Raw genomic sequence first — 25,349 nt, forward strand, 5'->3', positions numbered from 1 at the left:
CATATATTACTTATTGAAGCTTATACATTTATTTTTTCCTTGAATTATTTCTATAATTTGTGTCTAAAAACATCTGTTTTCATGTTTGAACTGACAGTTGTATTTCTAATAGTTTCTAAAGGACTTATATCACTATAAGACACTCGTACATTACATAGCTGGTTTGCTGGATTATAGTTTCTATATGCATCAGCATATATTTAATCATTTTGAAGAAATCTTCTTAATCATGTTTTTTTTTTTTTTTCCCCCATTATATTCTAAGTTGATTCACTGTGCCCGGTGAATTAGTGTCTGGGGCACGGTGAATCAAAAAAAATGTAAAATGGATTTTAAATTACACTTGGGGAGACATAAATAACACAGCCTTATAAATAACTTGCTGTATTAAATCCACAATAGAATGACCTAAACCTGTGCATATTGTGTTTATGCTGCCAACAAAACAACATTTCAGATCCACTGGGCCCTGGCTTCCCCTACAGTGGAACAAGTGCAACACCGCCCCTGCTGCACCGATTCTCCAGCCAATCTCACGCTCCATTGTCCCCTCACTCATGAACAAGACCCTGAGGTACTTGAACTCATTCACTTGGGGTAAGACCTCATTCGAGGTGCAAGCAACTGAAATTATTTTTTTGAGTGAATATTTTCTGTGAGTGGATGTCCGAGTGCTGAAGGTGCCAGGTCCCCTAGGGGGGTCCGGGTGCATGTTCCTCCCAAGAAATTCTGAAAAAAAGGTGCAGTTTGGTGCATTCTGAGCACTTTGGTCATTTTTTCTTGGCTTAAAACACAGTGGAATTTGAGTCTTGTAGTGGAACAAAATAATGGCTCAAGTCTTGATTTCATTAAAATTTATTTACCATCTTGTATGTGTCTGTAAAAAGTTTCCACAAATGGACTGTTTACATTAATTGACTTTAACTCCATTTTCTTTCCCCATTTATGAAATTCTAAGTGTGTTTTATAAAACAAATCAATAATTCTGCTTTGAGTAAATAATACACTTAAAAAGCCCATCACCAGATCAATACCACACATTAATGCCAAATATCACCAGAATGCAGCGTTTATAAATGCCACCAGCTGTAATATAAATAATAAAAATCGTAACCAATGAAGATACCTGAACAGTATTTAGAACAGTGCTTTAATTTTACCTCAAAATATATCTCGTCATTTTTGAATGGTTTATTTATTAAAGAGTAAAAAACTGAAGGAAATCACTTGTAAAGCCTGAAAGATGTTTCTGTAGGAAGTATTTAAGGCATCAGGTCCAGTGAGGGGGAGGTGATGGTCTAGTGGTTAAGGTGTTGGGCTTGAGTCCAGAAGATCATGGGTTCAAATCCCTGCCTGACTGGAAAATCACTAAGGGCCCTTGGGCAAGACCTTTAATCCCCTACTGCTCCCGGTGTGTAGTGAGCGCCTTGTATGGCAGCACCCTGACATCGGGGTGAATGTGAGGCATAATTGTAAAGCGCTTTGAGCGTCTGATGCAGATGGAAAAGCGTGATATAAATGCAGTCCATTTACCATTTAGTGAGAGGGGAAATGTTGGGTTTTTAAATTGTGGTGAGGAGTTTTTTTCTTACCACTGCTGCTTTGGGGGTTAGTAAGGTTAGTCCTTAGTTGTGTGAAGCGCCTTAAGGCAACTCTGTTGTGATTTGGTGCTATATCAATGAAAATAAATTGAATTGAAATTTTTAAATACTTGAAGGACACTGGACTCCTCAGGAGGATTTAGTGCTGCTATAACAGACTGATGCAGCAGGTGGCAGCAACGCAACAATAAAGATGCCGGCTGCCATTAAAGACCATAGAAGAAGAAAGGGGCACGCTTGAGTCAATGTACAGGAGGAGCGCGTTTCATGTTAAAGCCAGAATTTTTTATTTTTTAAGTTAGCAGTTTTATATGACGATATAAACAGAACATGGAAGCAAATTTTGATGGAAATCTGTATACAAACGGAGGTTTTGTATCCATGTATTTGCAGAAGTATGACATTCGTCAAGATGGGCGGCGCGGGCCCCGCCTGCTGCAGCCTTCACCCACTTTACCTCAATTCAGATGACGGACTGCTTCAAGTTTAGTGCACATAAACAATGTCAAATGTATATGTGTTGTCTTTAAAGTAGACCTGCATTGAAATAAATGCAGTCAGATCTTTGGACCAAAAAATGACATATTTACACATAAGATCCTTCTGAATGTAGTAAAGGAAATCTGCAAGCCCAGATCTATCATTCAACTGAGAAATCTTCATTTAATGCATGCATTGCGTGCGCCAACTGTAATTTGTGGATTTACGTCAGTTTGCATCTGCACCTTTTTATTGTCTTATACGGAAGGATCTACTTTTTTTAAAACTCCATATTGTCTTGCGGCACGTTTGGTGAGTACACATTTCTTTTATTTGTGCTTGAAAATGATTTTGGGGGACTTTTTCATACACCCGTTTGATTGAGTGGTGTTGCACTGAAAATCTACTGTCTTTCGCCTCCGGTGTTACCGTCGCGGCGTACGGAGGCGGGACCCGCAAAGAATCCAAGTCATTAAAAAGATATAAACCTCTCTCAGCGGCCATGGAGCTCTGCGGCTCCGATTACCAAGACGTGCGGCGCGTAGTCAAAACGGCGAGCGTAGTCTCTGGACTTGTGCTAAGTTGGCTGCACCTCCATTCAGTAGACAGACCCGTGTCTGCGGCTGCACAACAGACACGGGGGTGTGAGTGGCCCGTGGCGGAATTTAATGAGCGCATGCACTCGGTAAGCGCATCGGAGGCAGTGAGAGCGCGTCGGGGAAGAACGTCACCCGCTGTCGATGTCGCTGCTGATCTGAGCATGCAGAGCTGTATCTCACATTCATTGCAGCTTACTTTTGGATGCTGAAACCAGGATGTGTATAACAGTAACATTACTAACAGATAAAATCAATTTCAATGTGGGATCGGACTGAAGGCGGGAGCACGTCGTCTTGTCCCTGACGTCATGGAAATGATCCCGATGTAAACTGTTTTCACAGAGGTCTAAATTTTAGCTGCAAATTTGTCATTTTTAAACGAAGATTTCTCTGCTGAATTACAAATTTGGGCTTACAGATTTACTTTACTGCATTCATAAGGGTCTTATAAATACATATCAGCTATTTCTTTCTGAAATCTGACCACATTTATTTCAATGCAGGTCTACTTTAATTCTGATGTGTGCCATTATAAGTAATAATTGTGGATTAATTGCTGTATCTTGTCTGAGGTAATTGGAGTGTAAACGTAATTTTATTGTTGTTGCACTCGAGTAATAATGACAACAAATCTCATGTCATCTCTTAAATGGAATAAGTGGATTAAGAAAATTAATGAATGACAAAACTATATCCCTGGTCTTGTGGTGTTACATTTATTCATAAAAAAACCTGTTAATACAAAAATAGTAGTTTATCTTAAAGAGTTCTTCCTTTATCTCTTCTTATGACTTGGATATAGTAATATATCCTTTTATTATTCCCATTACCATGTATATGTCTCCCGTCTCAGGAACAGAGTGACAGCAGCAGGTCCTTTCCATTTAAAGCAACAGCGACAAAATACATCATATTTTAGAAATCTAAACATTTGTTTCTCTGTGCCTGAGTATTTTTGGCTGTCTTTTTTTTAAGTTTGTTTTTTACATATTCGTATTAGTTTGATGAACAAATAAAAGGTGTATAAAAATCCCTTTAAATCAGAGCCTCAAATGTCTTCTTTCTCAGCTGCTTGTAACATTCTAAAATTGTGACCATTGTGTTGATCATCCTCCAACAGTACAGGATAATACAGTTTATTTATCAAGTGCTCAGCTGACTGTTCATATTTTGGGAATGGATAAGAATACTGATATTGCAGTGACTGGTAATCTAGTAAAACGTTTTGTATGACGGAGGATCTTCTTGTATAATTCAGTTACTGGTTTAGGTGATGTGGTTAATGTTAAGTGGACTTCCAGGAATGGAGTCTGAATGTTTGATATCGCCATTCAAGAAAAAATGCTGTAATATTTCTCTGCAGTCAATGCAGCAAGCTCATGAGGACACGGCAGCACGGGGAGGCGAGGGGGGCCCAGACGTAAGCCTGACAGCTCGATCATGAGCTGCTTGTTCAAGCCGTCGTTAAAACCTGTCAATCAGAAGAAATCACAACTTAAGCGGAGAATGACAGCATCACTACCACAGTAGAGATCTTAAATTTGACAAAACATGACAGCTATCACCAGGGTTCTAGCCAAGGTGGGGGGTGCTGGGCGCCACCCCCCACCAGTACTGCAAATTTCCACCCAGCTCTCGGGTTCAAATTGGCTGTGCCACCCAGCTCAGAATTTCTTAAAAATTAAGTGAAATGTTGCTGAAAATGTACCAATTTGATCATTTTCCAAGCTTATACAGTCATAGTTTTGCAATTTTAAACCAGTAATTAAAGTAATAAGAAATATATTTCAGGGCTCTGAAATGAAAATTGTGAAATCCGAGGAAAATTTGCAGGGGGTCTGGGGGGGCATAGGCTTGCAGGAGCCTGGGTCTCTGGCCCCGTGGGATCCCAGAAAACAAATTCATTTTTTTTATGTAATGATACATTTTCAACATCTCCTGGAACAAAAAAAATCTCAAAATTAGTGAATATTTAAAGGACCCTGTATTCAACCTTTCATTTTAACAGTCAACGATCATGTTGAACAGAATATGACGTGGAAGTAGGACCAGGAATGATTTTCCTTTTAATTGTAAACCAAATTTATACATTAACTCAGAACAATTAAACTACATGAAATTCATGAAGACTGAAAAGACTGTTACAGCATTTCAAAAATAAAAAATAAATAACAGCTAAACTTTGCAGATTATTTTGAAAATCACTATAAAATATCAACAACATACCTTATAGTAAAAAAAAGCCACATATTCTTGTGTAAATTCCTGTAAATCCACTCAAAGCCACAGTGTTTTTCCCATGAAAAAAGTCTACATGAATAAAAACTCATTTACATTCTTGTGTAAATTCATGTAAATCCATTCCAATGAAAGAAAGTCCAGATTAATGAAAAAGTCACATAATCTTGTCTAAAATCCTGTTTGAACAGCACAATGTTTATTTTCCAGAGAAAGAAAAATTCTTACTGTTTCCTGAGGGCACACTTCACTTTTCCTGTTTCATCTTTCAGGTGTGTTGATGAAGCCAGTGACAATTCCACACAATCTTGTCCTTTTTCAAACAATCTTTCTCTCCATCTTCTCTCTGTCCGATATCGGTCCGTGACACAGACAATTCTTTTAAAAACTTTACAGCTCTAAAGGTTTGTGATGTCCACATGCTACATTTAGCTTAAGTGTTGCCACAGCAACCAGCCAGTCCCGCTTTACGACAACTGTCGCAACAGCCAGGGTTTTTTTCCTCCTCGAAACTCCGCGGATCCGAGGACACTGATTTGTATCTGTAACACACAGATCAGTGTCCGCGGACTGCCGCGGACTTATGAAACTTGCACGATGTCGTAAAAAAGAACACTCTGCGATAGATATTTTAAAAACTCAGTGACTATCACAATTACAGAGTTAAACACTAACATGATGAAATCCATGGAACTTCACGGATCCGCAGAGTTTTCACAGCCCTGATATTTCTCATTTTATTTGTATCAAAATGCAAACAGCAGAGATCAGAGTCAGCGCCTTCTGTGGCTACAGAGCTGTGAAGGGCAGCAGCTGAAAACAGTAATGTTTTAGTGGTATAAAACCCCTATAGCTTCAGGGATCACGTCATTTACCCGGCACTAAAATGGTCCTAGCTAGAACCCTGGCTATCACCCACCTTTTCCCATGATGGAACTGCTAAGTTCTAGTATCTTGTTCTGTTCATTGAAAGTACAACAAGATGTCAGCACCCAAAACTGATGTGAGACAGCAACATGAGGGGAATGCACATCACTCTACCTGGATTTTCCTGGCTTGGACGAGGTCACCTTCCTCAAAAGCTGAAATGAGCTGGCTGGCCTGGCGTCCCAGATAATTATATGTACTGAAGGCACAAGACAAACAAGCTATTTGTAGTTGTTCCCAAGAAGAATGAAAGGATCATAGTTGCCATGTCCTGAAGGACCAGTTACTCCTGCTGAATTAATACTGTGGAGGATTCAAATTTTAAACTTGAATAATGTAAAATAATCACGTTCGTGCTGTTTTCAGAGGATGGATATCTGAATATTTCTTGGCTTTCATTGACAATCATTAAGAAATACAAACAGTATGGTTGTGTACAGCAAACCTGTGTGGTGGTGGCAGTTTAAAAATAACTGACTGCTGTCAGAAAAATAATAACCGCCCTGACCTGCGGCAGAGGAAGACAGACATCTTGCTTCAATTTGAAGACTTTATTACTGCAGGAGTGCCCCCACTGAGGCACATTAGCAAAACCTCAGAATATATACACAGACTCTAACACATGGGGGGAGTATTTTAGCAAAGATTTCACAGTCATAACTACGAATGGGTATTGATAAGACTTTATAGATATCAATACCATTATCGATTCTGCTTATCGATCCGATTCCTTATCGATTCCCTTATTGATACCTCATGAATTTTGTACTAAAAGTAGGCTTTACAGGTTTTCTATGTATTTCATTGAGTCTTAAAGTAAATAAATATGAAATTAGTCACTGTATCCTTGATCTCTGGACATAAATAAAAATAAACAAAACAGTGTTTCACTTTGAAGTTATTAATTCCGACTGGACTCTATCGTTCTAACTTGACTCGTCAGAGAGCCGCGCAACGTTTGGAGTTTGGAGGACGATTCTCATTTCTTTCTCGCAACAAGAAGGCAGACAAGACGGGAGTCAAAGGTTACTAACTTTAATCTGCACAAAAGTGACTCACGATTTCCACATATTCAGGGATGAAAGTGGTGAAAACCAAAAAAAGCTGAAACCCAAATTTACCCCCCAACACCACCTGCATGACAATGTTTGAATTCTAGAAGCTCTGAAATGCAATCTGGGACTATTCCAGACAATCAGTTTTCTAGTTTGGCAGATAGTTCTGGAGGAAATCACACATTGAAAATATGGTTTGACCGAAAGAAACTGTCATTAAACTTAAATAAGACAGGGATGAAGTGGAGGTGTGAGAGACACTATGTGTTCACAGGAAACACTTATTTATGTATGTATGTATTTATTTATTTATGTATGTTCATTGTTGGTTTTCTATTTTGTTTGTCTCACTAAAATTGTATATAATCATTAGTTATTACTATTATTGTTGTGCTTGCTATTATTATTAATATATAAACAAAATAAATTTAAAAAATATTACAATTTGTAATACATTTGACTCTTTTACAACAACAAATGGTTGACAGCTGCAACTGCTTAATGCTAACTTTGAAAATGCCATAGACATGCTAACATGTTAGCATCAGCCCCGTTTTTAAGTTATAAAATACATCTATCAACTGTTTCAGACGACCATAACAGGTCGGTTTAACATAAAAAAGGTAAATAATACTTAGACATATGCTCTTTGGGGTTTTAGTGGGGGAAAGGGAAAGAAAAAAATTAATCAATGAAGCAATGATTGAAGCACTGCTTCGATCTGCGAATCACTGCTTCGATTGGTTCAAGGTTCAAAGCAAAGCCGCGCTACAGAAAAGTTGATTACAGACCGCTGCAGGGTCTGTAATCAATGTAGAGAAATGATCATTTTCCTGACAAACACCCCCAAAAACAACGGCGGAATCATTAAGTAAAAAGGTTACTGATGTCGGTGGATCAAACGATACCCGAAAAGAACCGGTTCTCGATACCCATCCCTAGTCATAACCCTCCCCAGGTCTCCAATACTGCTGCTGGACTTATCCAGTCCAAGGTTGGCCAAGACAAACATATTTTTCTCAAATGGGGGAGAGTGGCCTTCTCCTACCTTACTGCCTGAGCAGAACTGTCTTTTGTCGTTTCACATGAAAAACCCTCAGCATTAAATGTAAAGTTAGCACAATACATATTTGGTATACATGATACCAATTAAAAGAAAACATTCTCCCATCATGATAATAATGAAAAATAATAAAGCGCACAAACTTTTCCAACACTGCACAAGGAAGAGCCAAGTGAGGGAAGTCACCAATGACAGTGATGTTATAGGCTTCTCTAGCTGTGACTGCAGAGACAGTGGAAAGTGCAGCTTCTGTCTGTTTGACCAGCAGGGTGGGACTGAGATGAGAAGAAATTCCACACACAAAAAAATGGATCTAATCTAGGCTTGTATTTCCCATGTGCCTTCTGGTAAATTGCAGCTGAAATGTCAACAGAGAAAAAAATGCACTCTTTACAGTTTCTCCAGTCACAGCATCAGAAGTCTATAATGGCTTCAGATTGGCCTGGGTGTCTTGGTGGCTTCCCTCACGAGTCTCCTCCTTGCACGGTCACTATGTTTGTAAGAACTGCCCCCTCCAGGCAGACTGACCACACTGTTTGGTTTTCCTAAGGATTGATGTAAATGAAGCCCAAAACATCTTCAGTGACTTGGAAATGTTCATGTTTCCATCTCCTGACTTGTCTAAAGAAAGCTGGCTGTAAAAGTGATGACATAGTAAAAATAATCCTTATGTTTAGTTTGTCCAATTACTTGTGGGCTCAGACAATCAAGAGGCTATGTGAACAAATGGCTGGCATCCAGAAGCCACAAAAGTAGCAGTAGTAGTCACTGTCCAAATACTACCAGACCTGACTGCATTTGGACATCTCCTGCAGCACGGTGATGGTTTTAGAACACTGACCTGCCCACTGCCCCTCCTGCTCCCATTGCCAGCGCTGGTAGGAGATACTATACAAAAATGAAATAAACACATTTTAGAATGATTTGAAGGACCACATCAGGGTCTCTCTCATACACACACACACACACACACACACACACACACACACACACACACACACACACACACACACACACACACACACACACACTTGTTTCTATACATATGCATTTGTAGTACAAAAGAAAAGAGAAACCCCAACCTCGTCCAAGCCGAACAGGAACAACTGCTTCTGGTAATTACTGAGGCACAGACCAAAGTCCATCATGTCACTGCTGGCGAACTTCACACCACTGAAGGAGGGAATGAGCGTCTCAATACCTTCCATCACCTCTCTCAGCTGCACTGAAGAACAAACAACAGCCTCACATTCAGCAAAAGTCTGTAACACGTCCAAGCTACAGCGCGTCTCCAGTTATAACCGGCTGACCAGTGGTGCAGTTAAGTGAAAAGTCATGAGACCATCATTCAAGCTTCACATTTAAACCCTCATTCAGGGATCCCAAAAATTCCATGATTTTTCCCTGACATCTCACTGATGGATATGAAAAATTCCAGGATCATAATTTTGACCTATTTCTTGCTTCAAACATCTTCAATAAGCAGCAACTGCAGGTCCTAAGACATAAACATATTTTATATTTATGTCATTTTAAAACAGCAATCCTTTCCTCAACTTTTTATGCATTTTTATTTTTGCATCAATAATTGGAACATTTTGTCAACAGTATTAAGTTGGAAACTGTTGTGTAGCAACATGTGGCCACAGAAGGCCAAGAGAACCGGTTCATCATACCTCAGACATTAGTCACATACATGGACTTCAGCGTCAGGAAGTTCTCAGACTCAGAGAAGCAGAGAGCTCACTGACAACATCGTTCTGCTTCAGGACATTTGACTTTGCAGCTGTGTGACAGACTTTTGTTCAGCCTGTAGATCTGCTCACCAGCAGCTTTCCTTAATGATTTGTAAAGGCACCTCCACACTTGCACGAGTTTGATCCCCACACTGACACAATGTTGCGTACCAGTGAGTAAACTGTGAACTGTGCATAAAGAAAATTCTGAAACATTCAAAATTTCTGGCATGCATAAAGTTTATGCCACTTGTGTGAACATTTTGCAACCTATTCAAAAACATGCACAGCATCAGAACCTGAAATTAGATTACATGTTACATCTATAATAAACATGTTTACAGATACATTATTTAACTCATGAGAAGGAGTGAAAATGCAACTGTTTTACCAAATAAATAATTACCTTTGAGACAAGATTCCAAATGTGTTCTACACAACACGACGTGCATGAGACAACCTGCAGCTGTTACAGTAGATAATTTCCCTGTGATTCTGGAAGCGATGAGAGATGGTTTCATCAGCCAAGGTCTGAGAGTAAATATGTCATCAGCTACAAAATGATTATTTTATATAGTGTGGCATCGAGCAGGGAAAAGCGGGATGCACTGGCACAACGACCTGTGCAGCAGTGCAGGGATCAAACTAATGCAAGTGTCAAGGTGCCTTAAGTCTGTTCCAGTTTTTAATCATTCATCTCACTTTCTTCTTCAGCCCTCTTCCTCAGTTTCTTTTGATTCTCTCGTTCTTCCTTCTGTGCACGTGGGATGTGTACTGCACACTGTAAGAAATTTGTTAAAATGTTTCTCCAGCGTGACCGTGCTGTGATTCTACAGTGTGCCTCCTGTAACATACAACAGTTTTAATGTAAAAACATTACAACACTGTCCCACTGTTAAAAGACAAACTAATTTAAAAAAGTAAGAAAGTAAAACCACTTAATGACATTTTATTGGGTTTTGCTCAGGGTCACCAAAGGCGTTTCAGTCGACATGTTGGTTTGGCTTTTTCCTAACAATGAACACAGTGAAAAGGGCGTGGCCAGCCTTGAACCAGAGACGGTTTGTTTGGGAGCACACCTGCCTCCCAAACAAACCACACTCTAAGAAATGAAACACAGGGGTTTTAATGTAATTAATACTATTATTTTCAATATACTTGCAATTGTTAATTTTATGGATTTAAGTAATAATGTTTCATTTGATTTAATTAATTTCAACTACAATATTGTTTTGCACTTAATTGACGATGTTATGTGGAAAAAGTTACCTTAACTTAATCAATTAAATTCAACATTTTATTTCTTAGAGTGCAGGTTATGAGAGCAACCATTTTGCATCTTTTCCATGTGTACCTGCTGCAATCACAATGATTCCACATGTTTGGCGTTTCGGTAGCTCCTGATTGGCTCAGCATGTGAGTTAGATAATGAGCAGTGGGAGGAGCAAGCAGAGTCACTGCACGGTGGGCGATCCCTTCCGTAGTAGACGTACAGTATGCGTCACCTTCAGTGGCTGTTTGATTATTTGATACCTGCAGTTTTGTGCTCCACAACACTGTAAATGCACTTTACTGATGCAAGGAGAAGCATAAGTCATCAAACCGTAGGAACTGGAACGCACAGGTAATACCGGTGGCAGCAGGACTGTGATAGTAATAGAAGGGCAAACCCTGGGCAAAGCGCGCCACCTCCTGTAGGAACTTCCTCAATGCATCTGAGGTAGGACAGAAGGAAAGATAAGTAGATTATTGATTTGAAGAAAATATGAATTAGTTCACTTTTGAAGTGTTTTTAGGAAGAGGGATACAACTGTTGAAATCTAAAATTGCCCCTCATGTGACATCATGTCAGAGACCTGCAGTCTTGAGTTTGTAGAAGGAAGGGGTAATGACCGCAACCCCGTCAGCCTTGATGCATGCTGCATGCTCAGCCTGGAAGACACAAGGTGTGCAGGAACTTTAATCATTTCAGCTGATGAGCACTTTTTAATGACTTAATTCATAGGATCAGTTCCAACAGCAACCAAGATACTAAACTGACCCATTTGCAAAAAGAATAATGTAGTGCATGGCATTGATTCGCTGTAATTAAATAAATACAGTAATGCTTTCTCAACAAAAACCTGAGGTTTTTGAACTGAGGACAGAGACTGTCGTGTTTTCACTCCTAACCAGGAAATTCCTGGTTCCATCTGGAGATAAGTGTTGGAGACAGCCCCCGTAGGCCTCCACTCTGGCCACACATCACAATTTGCTTGTTTATCAGTTAAATTTCTGTCACTGTGAATTACATGACAATATAATTGCTTCACTTCAGAATCTGAAATTTCCCAGGCCAGGAGAATCCACCTTTGATGGCCTCACGCCAAGGCCAGAAGCTCTCCAGACTGCAAGAGGATCTCTTCCATGATAAGATGTGGCCATAAGCTTTGAGCCTTGACAACCAGCTGTTATCTCTAGGTATAAGTGAGGAAAGCTTTGTTTAAATAGGAATGCAAGAGACCAGTATTTTATGTTATGCATATATAAAATTCTAATGTTTGTGTTGATAATTCAAACAAAATGCTTTGCATATAATCACCTCATTTAAATGACATGTGTTCCTTGTAACTGCTGTTGTGTTTAAATGTGGTGTTTTTTTCTGACTTATCCATGTTGTGATAATGGAATATTCTTTTAACCAAGTGGTATGTGTAGGATGTGTTTAAGCCTTTAATAACATTATATTCATCCCAAAAATGTCTTGGAACAAGAATTTGCTCAGTTTGTCTGCCTCTGTAACACATGACGTTTTCTGTGAAGTTACCCATCCACGTAGGTGGGGTTTAATTCAATTTATTTTATTTCAATTTATTTCCTTTATATAGCGCCAAATCACAACAGAGTTGCCTCAAGGCGCTTCACACAGGTAAGGTCTAACCTTACCAACCCCCAGAGCAACAGTGGTAAGGAAAAACTCCCTCTGAAGAAGAAACCTCAAGCAGCCCAGACTCAAAGGGGTGACCCTCTGCTTGGGCCATGATACAGACATAAATTACAGAAATAATTCACAGAACAATTCACGGACGAATATACAAGAATTGCTGTTGGTGCACAGGACAGGAGGGTCGCCAACACAAACACAACTCCCATCTCTGGATGGAGCTGCACCTTAAACAGAGAAAAAACAGAATCAGGCATCAGAAAGACAAAAAATACAGTATAATTTGTCAGCATTAATCAACAAGAAAAACAGAAGAAATACTAAGGTGATCGCCGGCCACTAGCCCTAAGCTTCACTAAAAGACCCAGAATTTAGGTGAAGTTGAGGCCGCGGCCCGCTCCAATTACTAATAACATGAATTAAAAGAGTAAAAAGCGTAAAACAAAACTGCACCAGTATGCTAGCCACATGAAAGGGAAAATAAGTGCGTCTTAAGTCTGGACTTGAAAGTCTCCACAGAATCTGATTGTTTTATTGACACAGGGAGATCATTCCACAGAACAGGGGCATGATAAGAGAAAGCTCTGTGACCCGCAGACTTCTTATTCACCTTAGGGACACAAAGTAGTCCTGCACCCTGAGAACGTAAAGCCCGGGCCGGTACGTAAGGTTTAATTAGGTCAGCTAGGTAGGGAGGTGCCAGTCCATGAATAATTTTATAGGTTAGTAGCAGAACCTTAAAATCTGATCTCACTGGGACAGGAAGCCAGTGAAGAGACGCCAAAATGGGTGTAATGTGGTCAAACGTTCTGCTTCGTGTCAAAAGTCTGGCTGCAGCATTCTGAACCAATTGGAGACCCCTAATGCTAGACTGCGGTAAACCAGAAAATAGAACATTGCAGTAGTCCAATCAAGAAGAGATGAACGCATGGATCAGGGTCTCAGCATCAGCCATAGACAGGATGGGACGAATCTTCGCTATATTTCGCAGGTGGAAGAAAGCAGTCCTAGTAATATTTCTAATATGGAGACCAAAGGACAACGAAGAATCAAAAATTACCCCAAGGTAACACTTTGTCAGTGTGATGTATGACACACGAGCCTAGGCTGAGTGTTAACTGGTCAAATTGATGGCGATGTCTCACTGGACCAAGAACCATCATTTCAGTCTTTTCAGAGTTTAAAAGTAGGAAGTTTCTAGACATCCAACTTCTCACTGATGCAAGGCAATCTTCTAAGGATTTTATGTGAACGAGATTACCAGCAGTTATCTGCATATATAACTGAGTATCATCTGCATAGCAGTGAAAGGTAATCCCAAAATGCCGCAATATGTGCCCAAGGGGTGCTATATAAAGGGAGAAAAGCAGGGGGCCTAAGACAGACCCCTGAGGAACCCCAAATTTCATGTCACTAAGGTTAGAGGTAGTGTTACTGTACAAAACACAGTGAGAACGACTGGTCAAGTATGACGTCAGCCATGCAAGGGCACTCCCAGTAATCCCAAAATGATTTTCCAGCCTATCAAGTAGAATATGATGATCCACTGTATCAAATGCAGCACTGAGATCTAACAAGCAACAGAACCGTAGTGGTGTCCGAATCCATTGTAAGCAGAAGATCATTCACTACTTTATTGAGAGCCGTTTCTATGGAATGATATTTTCTAAAAGCAGACTGCAGCGGCTCAAAGAGATTATTCTCAGTAAGATAGTGTACAAGCTGCCGTGACACCACTTTTTCCAGAATTTTAGAGCAAAATGATAGATTTGATATCGGCCGATAGTTTTTCAGTACACTAGGGTCAAGATTAGGTTTCTTAAGTAATGGTTTAATCACTGCATATTTGAAACGTTTAGGAACAGATCCAGAAGTTAAAGAAAGATTAATAATTTCCAGCACAGTCGGCCCAAGAGTGGACCACAGGTCCTTAAACAGTTTTGTTGGTATAGGATCAAATGAACAGGTTGTGCTTTTTGTTGACGTTACGAGTTTCGTCAGCATGTCTAGAGAGATACCATCAAATTATGTAAATCTAGGTAATACCTCAGTAGTGGCGCCCACCTCAATAGCAGGGTGTAGTGGCTGGGTTAAGGGATATGTTCAACCTAATGTTATCTATTTTCTTCTCAAAGTAATCCAGGAAATCTTGTGCTGTAAAAGTAGAGCGAACTACAGGTGGTTGTCCATGAATAAGTGTTGCCACCGTGTCGAACAAGAACTCTGAGTTATGCTTGTTTTTGTTGATCAAATCAGAGTAATAGGTCCACTTTGTAGCCAATAGTGCATGCTTATAGTCTAAGATAGCATCACGCCATGCAAGGTGGAATACTAATTTTGAACGACGCCATTTCCGTTCTAGAACTCTTGCTTTATGCTTGAGGTCACGCAGATAATCATTGAACCAAGGTGACTGCGATTTGGGGGAGAGCGGTTTCAACACAGGTGGTGCAATCATGTCGAGTGTAGTTTTGAGCACTGAGTTTAAACTATCCACAAGTCTGTCTACTGACTGGGTATTTGTCAAAAGTGAGGCTAAGACATCAGGCAGTCTAGCTTCAAGTTCAGTCTTAGTTGAGGAGTTGATGCATCGCCGTAATGATATATAAGGTTGTTGTTCCACTAAACACGGCAGTGAAACTGTAAACTTAATAAGTGAGTGATCAGAGACCACTGACCTAAGAGGCATGATGTCAATATTCATGACAGCAATACCACGTGTGAGAACCAGATCCAGGGTATTTCCACTAATGTGCGTCAAATCCCGAATGCATTGCCGAAATCCTAATGCCTCCACAATTTCCATAAATGATTTGCAGAGGAGATCAGAAGGCTTATGAACGTTAAAGTCACCAATGATCAGAATGTTATCTGCTCTCGTTGACAAGTTAGAAATGAACGCACCAAATTCATCTAAGAATTCAGAATATGGGCCAGGAGGCCTATATACAGTGACAAAGTAATACGGCTGATTTTTATTCTTAAGACCTTGGCAATGCGTAATATCCTGAGTGGAGCGGAGAATCAGATGCTCAAACGAGTTATATTTGTGACCCCCAACCGCTAATAAGCTAAACCTAGATTTATAAATAAGAGCTACACCTCCGCCTTGCTTCGCATCACGAGGGACATGACTAAATGTATATGCTGGTGGGCAGGCCTCATTTAAGGGGAGGACAGCTGTAGGTTTAAGCCAGGTTTCACATAACCCAATCATATCTAAGGGATGATCAATAATTAAATCATTAATCAACAATGATTTTGAGGACAGTGATCTTGTGTTAATGAGACCCAGTCTAAGGACCTCAGTGGGGTTGACAGTTGAGCTGTTTGGGTTTAGGCGTGGTTCCAGAGTGGCATATATAAGATGCCTAGAAGTAGGTTTAGGTTTGAGACATTCCACGTGCGTTGTAGGTAGCATACACAAAATCTTTGCTATTGCTGGAACAACCATTGGGCCATCCTCAATTTCAACATGATCCAATATAGTAATGGGTATTAAGTTTGTAAAGCATATCCCTCTATGATTTTTATGGACACGTCTACGGGAGCAGGCCACAGTCTCAACTTGTTGAAATTCCCTCCCTGGCAGATAAACCGCACTATCACCATAGTGGATTTTCTGCACTAATTTCCCCGCTAAGCTAATGGATTCCACACCCACATTTGTCCTAAGCCTTGCAGGGTCTCTAATCACGGTTAGATTAATGGTTTAATGACGTAAGCCCCCTTTAAAACTTTCAGAATGGACCTCTTCAGCCCTTCTTCAGCCTCTTCTGCTGGCCTTTTCTGCCTCTCTCTTCCTTTCTTCAAACACTTAACTTTACTTTTGGGTCAACAAGGCCCCATGCTAACCTAGCTAAGCTACCACATGGCTTCATTCATTGTTTCATTCTTTGATAACTTTTAACAAATTAATAGCCCGACGTTGTTACTGTTCATCAAGTATTTCAAATTTTTAAGAGAACTTCCGAGCTGAACTTTTCAAAATTATAGCGAATTTACAGAAAAGCGACTTTCCTTTTCTGTACGTTACAACGCTGCTCTTAAAGTTTTTGACTTTTTTCTAAATTCACAAAGACTTTTAATCTGGCTCCAACAAACTTTTTGAAAGCTACCAGAACCCATTTTCAACAAATGCCTTCCACCTCTGGGGTCAAGCAAGCTGATGATGGACCTGACAGCAAGCAGCCATCCTACTGGTTAAACCAGCCACCACTGATTCCATCTGCTCAAAGTGATGTTCATCAGTGAAACCACCTGCTGGAGTTGGTGGTTGCAAAGAAAACCTGCCCCCTCTTGGATTTTTTCTGGAATGTCTTTGGACACCGCTGCAGGGCATTTTTATTTATTTATTGTTACATTTCATGAGTGAAATCGTGGATGGAATGGGTTGAGAGCATATAAAAATTGCAGCGTCAATGTGCTGTTTGAAGTACAGTATATATTGTATCTTTGGTGGATACAATAATTTGTTTTAAAGAAACAAAAGGTTTATAAATTGATAATTGTGAGCTTGAGTACATTTTATTCTATTTAAAGAGACTAAATCTAACAGTTACCAAGTTACAAACATTGCTTTTTTATTGACCCATAGGTGGAAGAAGGAAAAGAAAAAAAAAAAATCAATACTACAATACTATTAAAAAATAAAAAAAAATCTAGTGTTGAAAATGAGAATTTTAGATTTTTTTAAGAGGTGCACCACTACCGACGACATATTTCATTTAATCATGTTTTAAGTTCACTTTTACTTTTGAATTAGCAATTTTTCAGTGGAGCCCTTAGAGACATAATGTTGATTTGATGTGTTTTTTTTGTGGGTTTCATCACTATCTCCACTGTTCCCCATGTACAGATATTAACTATAACACTGGTTAACAGGAGTTTTCTTGCATGGAGTTCTTCGACACATTTTGGGGAATTTGGGGGCGCTGAATCTGAATCTGGTGTTCGTTGTTGCTATTCACATTACGTTTTTGAGATATGAAAACATATTTCTCGTATCAAGCATGGAAGTAAAAGCTGTCGTCTCTCACACCTCTTCAGCACCATAAACCACATTACGGCTCTTGTTTACGTTCCGGTAACCTGGTTTATAAATTATGCTTTTGAAGCTACTTTTGTCCGATTAGTGGCATTAAACCCGTGAGTGAACTTTTATTTCATCCATCAATACACAGTGGTGGGCACAGTTCCGCTAATCTGCTAACCGCTAATTATCAAAACTATTGTTTTCATGATCGGATTAGCTTTTCAGATAACTTTGAAAACCATCACCGGACCAATTATCTTCCAATAAGTTTTGGTCTGATAATTTTTAGACCGCTAACATATTTTTGGAGGCATGGTGAACAAAGCTTAACAGTTACAAACATTTATTAAGTCTAAAATCAGTTGAGCACCTACAAGTTAAATGTTTTGTAGGAGATGTGCAGTTTTATCCTCTGTAGACAGAGAAGAACTGGTCACAGAAAAGAAAAAAGTTCTTTTCTTTTGACCCCATACTGATACACTGGCAATATCACCCAAGTCATCCAGAAGCATACAGTTTTAACTTGTAGTTAAAATTTTAACCAAACTAACTTCGGACAAGTTATTTAAATTAACATCACGTGTGAAGTTTTATAAAGTGAAAATATCAGATATATGTTTTAGTTTTAAAGTAATGCACTAATTTTAGAGGTTTTAATTTGGACATGCTGTCTCCAGGTGCATTATGGGTAATCTCAGTACACTCACGACAGAGAAACGCATTTGAGACACTCTGATCAGCCTCCACGCGGACAACAGCACAAAACTCTTTGTATATTGTGCCTAAAACTCTCATGAATATATTCTCTGGGTTTTATAGACACTGTTATTGTTTGTTTTATGTAAAAATGCCAGAAGAAGCTCAGGTTGCTTCTCCATTATTTTCATTTGGAATCATTGCAATCGATTCCTGTTTGCTCTTTAACATTTTTCTTACAGTGAGGAAAATAAGTATTTGAACACCCTGCGATTTTGCAAGTTCTCCTACATAGAAATCATGGAAGGGTCTGCAATTTTCATCTTAGGTGATGTCCACTGTGAGAGACATTATCTAAAAAAAAAAAAAAATTCCGGAAATCACAATGTATGATTTTTTTTTATAATTTATTTGTATGTTACTGCTGCAAATACGTATTTGAACACCTGTGAAAAATCAATGTTAATATTTGGCTCAGTAGCCTTTGTTTGCAATTACAGAGGTCAAATGTTTCCTGTAGTTTTTCACCAGGTTTTCACACACTGCAGCAGGGATTTTGGTCCATTCCTCCATACAGATCTTCTCTAGATCTTTCAGGTTTGGAGTTTCAGCTCCCTCCAAAGATTTTCTATTGAGTTCAGGTCTGGAGACTGGACAGGCCCCTCCAGGACCTTGAAATGCTTCTTACGGAGACCCCCCCCCCTTAGTTGCCCTGGCTGTGTGTTTGGGGGCATTGTCATGCTGGAAGACCCAGCCATGACCCATCTTCAATGCTCTTACTGAGGGAAGGAGGTTGTTTGCCAAAATCTCGCAATACATGACCCCATCCATCCCCCTTCAATACGGTGCAGTCGTCCTGTCCCCTTTGCAGACGAGCACCCCCAGAGTATGATGTTTCCACCCCCATGCTTCACAGTTGGGATGGTTTTCTTGGGGTTGTTCTCATCCTCTAAACATGGTAGGTGGAGTTAATTCCAAAAAGCTCTATTCTGGTCTCATCTGACCACATGACCTTCTCCCATGCCTCCTCTGGATCATCCCGATGGTCACTGGTGAACTTCAAACGGGCCTGGACATGTGCTGGCCTGAGCAGGGGGACCTTGCTGCCTTGCAGGATTTTAAACCATGACAGCATCATGTGTTACTAATGTAATCTTTGTGACTGTGGTCCCAGCTCTCTTCAGGTCACTGACCAGGTCCTCCTGTGTAGTTCTGAGCTTTATCAGAATCATCCTTACCCCACAAAGTGAGATCTTGCATGAAATCCCAGACCAAGGGAGATTGACAGTCATCTTGTGTTTCTTCCACTTTCTAATAAATAATCATAACAGTTGTTGTCTTCTATCAAGCTGCTTGCCTGTTGTCCTGTAGTCCATCCGAGCCTTGTGTAGGTCTACAGTTTTGTCCCTGGTGTCCTTAGACAGCTCTTTGGTCTTGGCTATGTTGGACAGGTTGGAGCGTGATTGATTGAGTGTGTGAACAGGTGTCTTTTATACAGGTAACAAGTTCAAACAGGTGCAATTAATACAGGTAAAGAGTGCAGAATAAGAGGGCTTCTTAAAGAAAAATTAACAGGTCTGTGAGAGACAGAATTCTTACTGATTGGTAGGTGATCAAATACTTATCTGCAGCAGTAACATACAAATAAATTATTAAAAAATCATACAATGTCAGTTTTAGATCTTTGAGTTCATCTCATACAAAATGGGAGCAAAACCAAAAGTGTTGCGTTTATATTTTTGTTGAGTGTATATAAGATGTCTGAAAATCATCCGTCCCTCACTCGTGAACAAGACCCCGAGATACTTAAACTCCTCCACTTGAGGCAAGGACACTCCACTAACCTGAAGAGGGCAAAGTACCTTTTTCCGGTCGAGAACCATGGCCTCGGATTTGGAGGTGCTGATTTTCATCCCGGACGCTTCACACACGGCTGCAAACCGCCCCAGTGCACGCTGAAGGTCCTGATTTGACAAAGCCAACAGAACCACATCGTCCGCAAACAGCAGAGACGAGATTCTGTGGTTCCCAAACCAGACCGCCTCTACAACCTGGTTGCGCCTAGAAATTCTGTCCATAAAGATAATGAACAGAACCGGTGACAAAGGGCAGCCCTGGCGGAGGCCAACGTGGACTGGAAACAGGTTTGACTTACTACCGGCAATGCGAACCAAGCTCCTGCTGCAGTCGTACAGGGACCGGATAGCCCTTAGCAAAGGACCCCGGACCCCGTACTCCCGGAGCACCCCCACAGGGTGCCCCAAGGGACACGGTCGAACGCCTTCTCCAGATCCATGTGGACTGGTTAGGCGAACTCCCATGAACCCTCGAGCACCTGATGTAGCGTGTAGAGCTGGTCCAATGTGTCGCGACGAGGACGAAAACCACACTGCTCCTCCTGAATCCGAGGTTCGACTATTGGTCGAATTCTCCTCTCCAGTACTCTGGAATAGACCTTACTGGGGAGGCTGAGGAGTGTGATCCCCCTGTAGTTGGAACACACCCTCTGGTCCCCCTTCTAAACAGAGGGTCCACCACCAGAGGCACTGTCCCCGACCGCCACGCGATGTTGCAGAGGCGTGTCAGCCAAGACAGTCTCACAACATCCAGAGACTTAAGGTACTCAGGATGGATTTCATCCACCCCAGGAGCTTTCAAACCACCTCGGTGACTTCGGCCTGTGTAATGGATGAGTCTGCCTCTGAGTCCCCAGTCTTTGCTTCCTCCTTGGAAGATGTGATGATGGGATTGAGGAGATCCTCGAAGTATTCCTTCCACCACCCGACAACATCCCCAGTCAGGGCCAACAGCTCCCCATCCGCACCGTAGACAGTGCTAGTGGAGAGCTGCTTCCGCCTCCTGAGGCGTCGGACGGTTTGCCAGAATTTCTTTGAGACTGACCGATAGTCCTCCTCCATGGCCTCCCCGAACTACTCCCAGACCCCAGTTTTTGCCTCTGCAACCACAAGGGCTGCGGCACGCTTGGCCTGCCGGTACCTGTCAGCTGCTTCCGGGGTCCCACCTACCAACAAAGACAAATAGGACTCCTTCTTCAGCTTGACGGCATCCCTTACTTCCGGCGTCCACCACTGGGTTTGGGGATTGCCGCCGCGACAGGCACCAGAGACCTCGTGACCACAGCTACGAGCGGCCGCATCGACAATGGAGGTAGAGAACATGGTCCACTTGGACTCCATGTCTCCAACCTCCCCCGGGATCTGGGAAAAGCTCTCCCGGAGGTGGGAGTTGAAGGCCTCGCTGACAGAGGGTTCCGCCAGTCTTTCGCAGCAGACCCTCACGATACGTTTGGGCCTGCCAGGTCTGACCGGCTTCCTCCCCTCCCATCGGATCCAACTCACCACCAGGTGGTGATCGGTCGACAGCTCAGCCCCTCTCTTCACTCGAGTGTGCGAGACACGTGGCCGAAGGTCAGATAATACGACTACAAAGTCGATCATCGACCTCCGGCTCAGGGTGTCCTGGTGCCACGTGCACTTATGGACACCCTTGTGCTCGAACATGGTGTTCGTGATGGACAAACTCTGACTAGCACAGAAGTTCAACAACTGAACACCACTCGGGTTCAGATCGGGGAGGCCGTGCTTCCCGATCACCCACCTCCAGGTCTCACTGTCGCCGCCTACGTGGGCATTGAAATCCCCCAGGAGAGCAATGGAATCCCCAGTTGGAGCGCTATCTACTACCCCTCCCAGGGACTCCAAGAAGGTCGGGTACTCTGCACTGCCGCTCGGCCCGTAGGCCGAGACAACAGTGAGAGACCCGTTCCCAACCCGAAGGTGTAGGGACACGACCTTCTCGTTCACCGGAGTGAACTCCAACACACGGCGACTGTGCTGAGGAACAATAAGCAATGTGACCCCACCTCTCCGCCACTCCCCGTGGGCAACGCCAGAAAAGTGGAGCGTCCAGCCCCTCTCCAGGAGTTGGGTACCAGAGCCCAAGTTGTGCGTGGAGGTGAGCCCAACTATCTCTAGTCGGTATCTCTCAACCTCCCGCACAAGCTCAGGCTCCTTCCCCCTCTCTCGATCAGTAAAGCTCTCGATTTATCGATCGTCTAAATTCCGATCCTCACCTATGGTCATGAGATTTGGCTCATGACCGAAAGAACGAGATCTCGAGTACAAGAGGCTGAGATGAGTTTCCTCAGCAGGGTGGCTGGGTGCTCCCTTAGAGATAGGGTGAGGAGCTCGGTCACTCGGAAGGAGCTCGGAGTTGAGCTGCTGCTCCTCCACGTTGAAAGGAGCCAGTTGAGGTGGCTCGGGCATCTTTTCCGGATGTCCCCTGGACGCCTCGCTGGAGAGGTGTTCCGGGCACGTCCCATCGGGAGGAGACCCCGGGGAAGACCCAGGACACGCTGGAGGGACTATGTCTCTCGGCTGGCTTGGGAACGCCTTGGGTTCCCCCGGAGGAGCTGGGGGAGGTGTGTGTGATCGGGAGGTCTGGGCAGCTCTGCTTGAGCTGCTGCCCCCGCGACCTGACTCGGATAAAGCGGAAAAAAAATGGATGGATGGATGGATGGGTGTCTGAAAATCAGTTTGCATTTATTAAAATTCCATGCATCTTAAATGTAGCAGACACTGATTACCTGGAATTTTGTTTTGGCATGTTTTCACGCTCTCTACTGCCATCTACTGGCCAGCAGTGTTGTTGGCAGTATTCGCCCTAAGTACTGAGCGTCTAGGCACCAGTACATGGCAGTGTTCTATTTATTTTGACACCTGTTTTATATACACTCAACAAAAATATAAACGCAACACTTTTGGTTTTGCTCCCATTTTGTATGAGATAACTCAAAGATCCTAAAACTTTTTCCACATACACAATATCACCATTTACCTCAAATATTGTTCACAACCAGTCGAAATCTGTGATAGTGAGCACTTCTCCTTTGCTGAGATAATCCATCCCCACCTCACAGGTGTGCCATACCAAGATGCTGATTAGACACCATGATTAGTGCACAGGTGTGCCTTAGACTGCCCACAATAAAGGCCACTCTGAAAGATGCAGTTTATCACACAGCACAATGCCACAGATGTCGCAAGATTTGAGGGAGCGTGCAATTGGCATGCTGACAGCAGGAATGTCAACCAGAGCTGTTGATCGTGTATTGAATGTTCATGTCTCTACCATAAGCTGTCTCCAAAGGCGTTTCAGAGAATTTGGCAGTACATCCAACCAGCCTCACAACCGCAGACCACGTGTAGCCACACCAGCCCAGGACCTCCACATCCAGCATGTTCACCTCCAAGATTGTCTGAGTCCAGCCACCCGGACAGCTGCTGAAACAATCGGTTTGCATAACCAAGAATTTCTGCACAAACGGTCAGAAACCGTCTCAGGGAAGCTCATCTGCATGCTGTCGTCCTCATCGGGGTCTTAACCTGACTCCAGTTCGTCGTCGTAACCGACTTGAGTGGGCAAATGCTCACATTTCGCTGGCGTTTGGCACGTTGGAGAGGTGTTCTCTTCACGGATGATGCGAAGATGTGTTGCACTGCATGAGGCAAATGGTGGTCACACCAGATACTGACGGGTATCCCCCCCCAATAAAACAAACTGCATCTTTCAGAGTGGCCTTTATTGTGGGCAGGTCTAAGGCACACCTGTGCACTAATCATGGTTGTCTAATCAGCATCTTGGTATGGCACACCTGTGAGGTGGGATGGATTATCTCAGCAAAGGAGAAGTGCTCACTATCACAGATTTCGACTGGTTTGTGAACAATATTTGAGGTAAATGGTGATATTGTGTATGTGGAAAAAGTTTTAGATCTTTGAGTTCATCTCATACAAAATGGGAGCAAAACCAAAAGTGTTTGCGTTTATATTTTTGTGAGTATATAATCACAACTTGGCTTTGTTTTTGCAAATGCCTTTTTTTAACAAATAAAAAATGGCATATTTTACAAAAGCACATTTTATGTAAACACCAACACACACCTCACATTACGTGTTGGTTTTTTACATAGAATGAATGAGGTCAACCAATCAGTGTTAGTGGAGGCATATTTTACCCATAATCCCTTTTGTGATATGTGTTATATTTTAACTTCGTACAAATGACAGAATTGACATTAATGGAGTTATTTTATCCGTATTAATTTTATGTATAAACCAACCATAAGTCAGCACTGCTTTATTTTCCAAGACCTCCGCCTCACGGCGATGCTGTTATTGAGTACAGAGTTGAGCTTCGCAGCTCCTCTCAGCTGCTTTACTGCTGCAAGTGATGTAATAACAGGAGCTTCCAGCAGGGGGCAGGGCGCCCAAAGACAGAAGTGCTGACTCATTGTTTGGGTCTGTGGTCGCCTTTATGCGACCAGAAGCAATTCAGCTTGTTTGTTGCAAGTGTACCCGCGACAATCCTGAAAGTTATTGGTTATCTGTAGCTTCCGATAATTTTTTGGGTGGTTTATTCGGTTTAGCTTCATAAAGATTACTTTCAGTTAGCTTATCTGAAGCTTATAAGTTAGCTTATCTTATTTGAAGCTAATTTTTTGGTTAGCTTCAATTTTTTTGTGATCAATGAAATCTGAGCTCAGATTTGGATTCAGCACCCAAAAATTACCCAAAATCAGTTCTCAAAGTCCATGCAGAAAAAAAGTGTTTTTTGTTTTTTTTTAGCAGTGTTATTAGTCAGAATTTGTCAAGTGAGAAATGTTAAGTTTTACTTACTGAATAAAATTAGACGTAGAAAAGCACATTTGAAATTTGGCCAGTTATAGGACAAAGAAGATTCAAGCAAATTTTAGAACATCTTGTGACAAAAACATAATCTGAGAGTTCGTACAGTCTTATCTGATCCTTCTGTCTTCCAGATAGAGGAATATTCAGAAATGCAGACAAGTTCCACCTTTATGAGTGTGTTTTTTGTAAGTCGTGTTCAGAGACTCACCAGCTCCTGGGAATCTTTAAGACTCGTGCAACCAACATGCACAATCACATGACCGTTTCTGCAAACCCATGCACACAT

At 41.7% G+C, this 25,349-nt stretch overlaps 1 protein-coding gene across 1 annotated transcript; it reads right to left on the reverse strand.

Moving 5' to 3' along the window:
- Positions 1 to 3,373: 3,373 nt before the first annotated feature.
- On the reverse strand, positions 3,374 to 25,349 carry LOC117518194 (N-acetylneuraminate lyase-like). Its single transcript, XM_034179251.1, has 8 exons — positions 25,272 to 25,349; positions 11,556 to 11,631; positions 11,322 to 11,414; positions 9,046 to 9,188; positions 8,805 to 8,851; positions 5,960 to 6,044; positions 5,838 to 5,877; positions 3,374 to 4,151 (listed from the first exon to the last, which is right to left on the reverse strand). The coding sequence occupies exons 1-8, from the start codon at positions 25,347 to 25,349 to the stop codon at positions 4,012 to 4,014; spliced, it is 702 nt and encodes a 233-aa protein (XP_034035142.1). The 3' UTR covers positions 3,374 to 4,011.

This window comes from Thalassophryne amazonica, chromosome 10, assembly GCF_902500255.1.
Source record: "Thalassophryne amazonica chromosome 10, fThaAma1.1, whole genome shotgun sequence".
Classification (NCBI taxonomy): Eukaryota; Metazoa; Chordata; class Actinopteri; order Batrachoidiformes; family Batrachoididae; genus Thalassophryne; species Thalassophryne amazonica.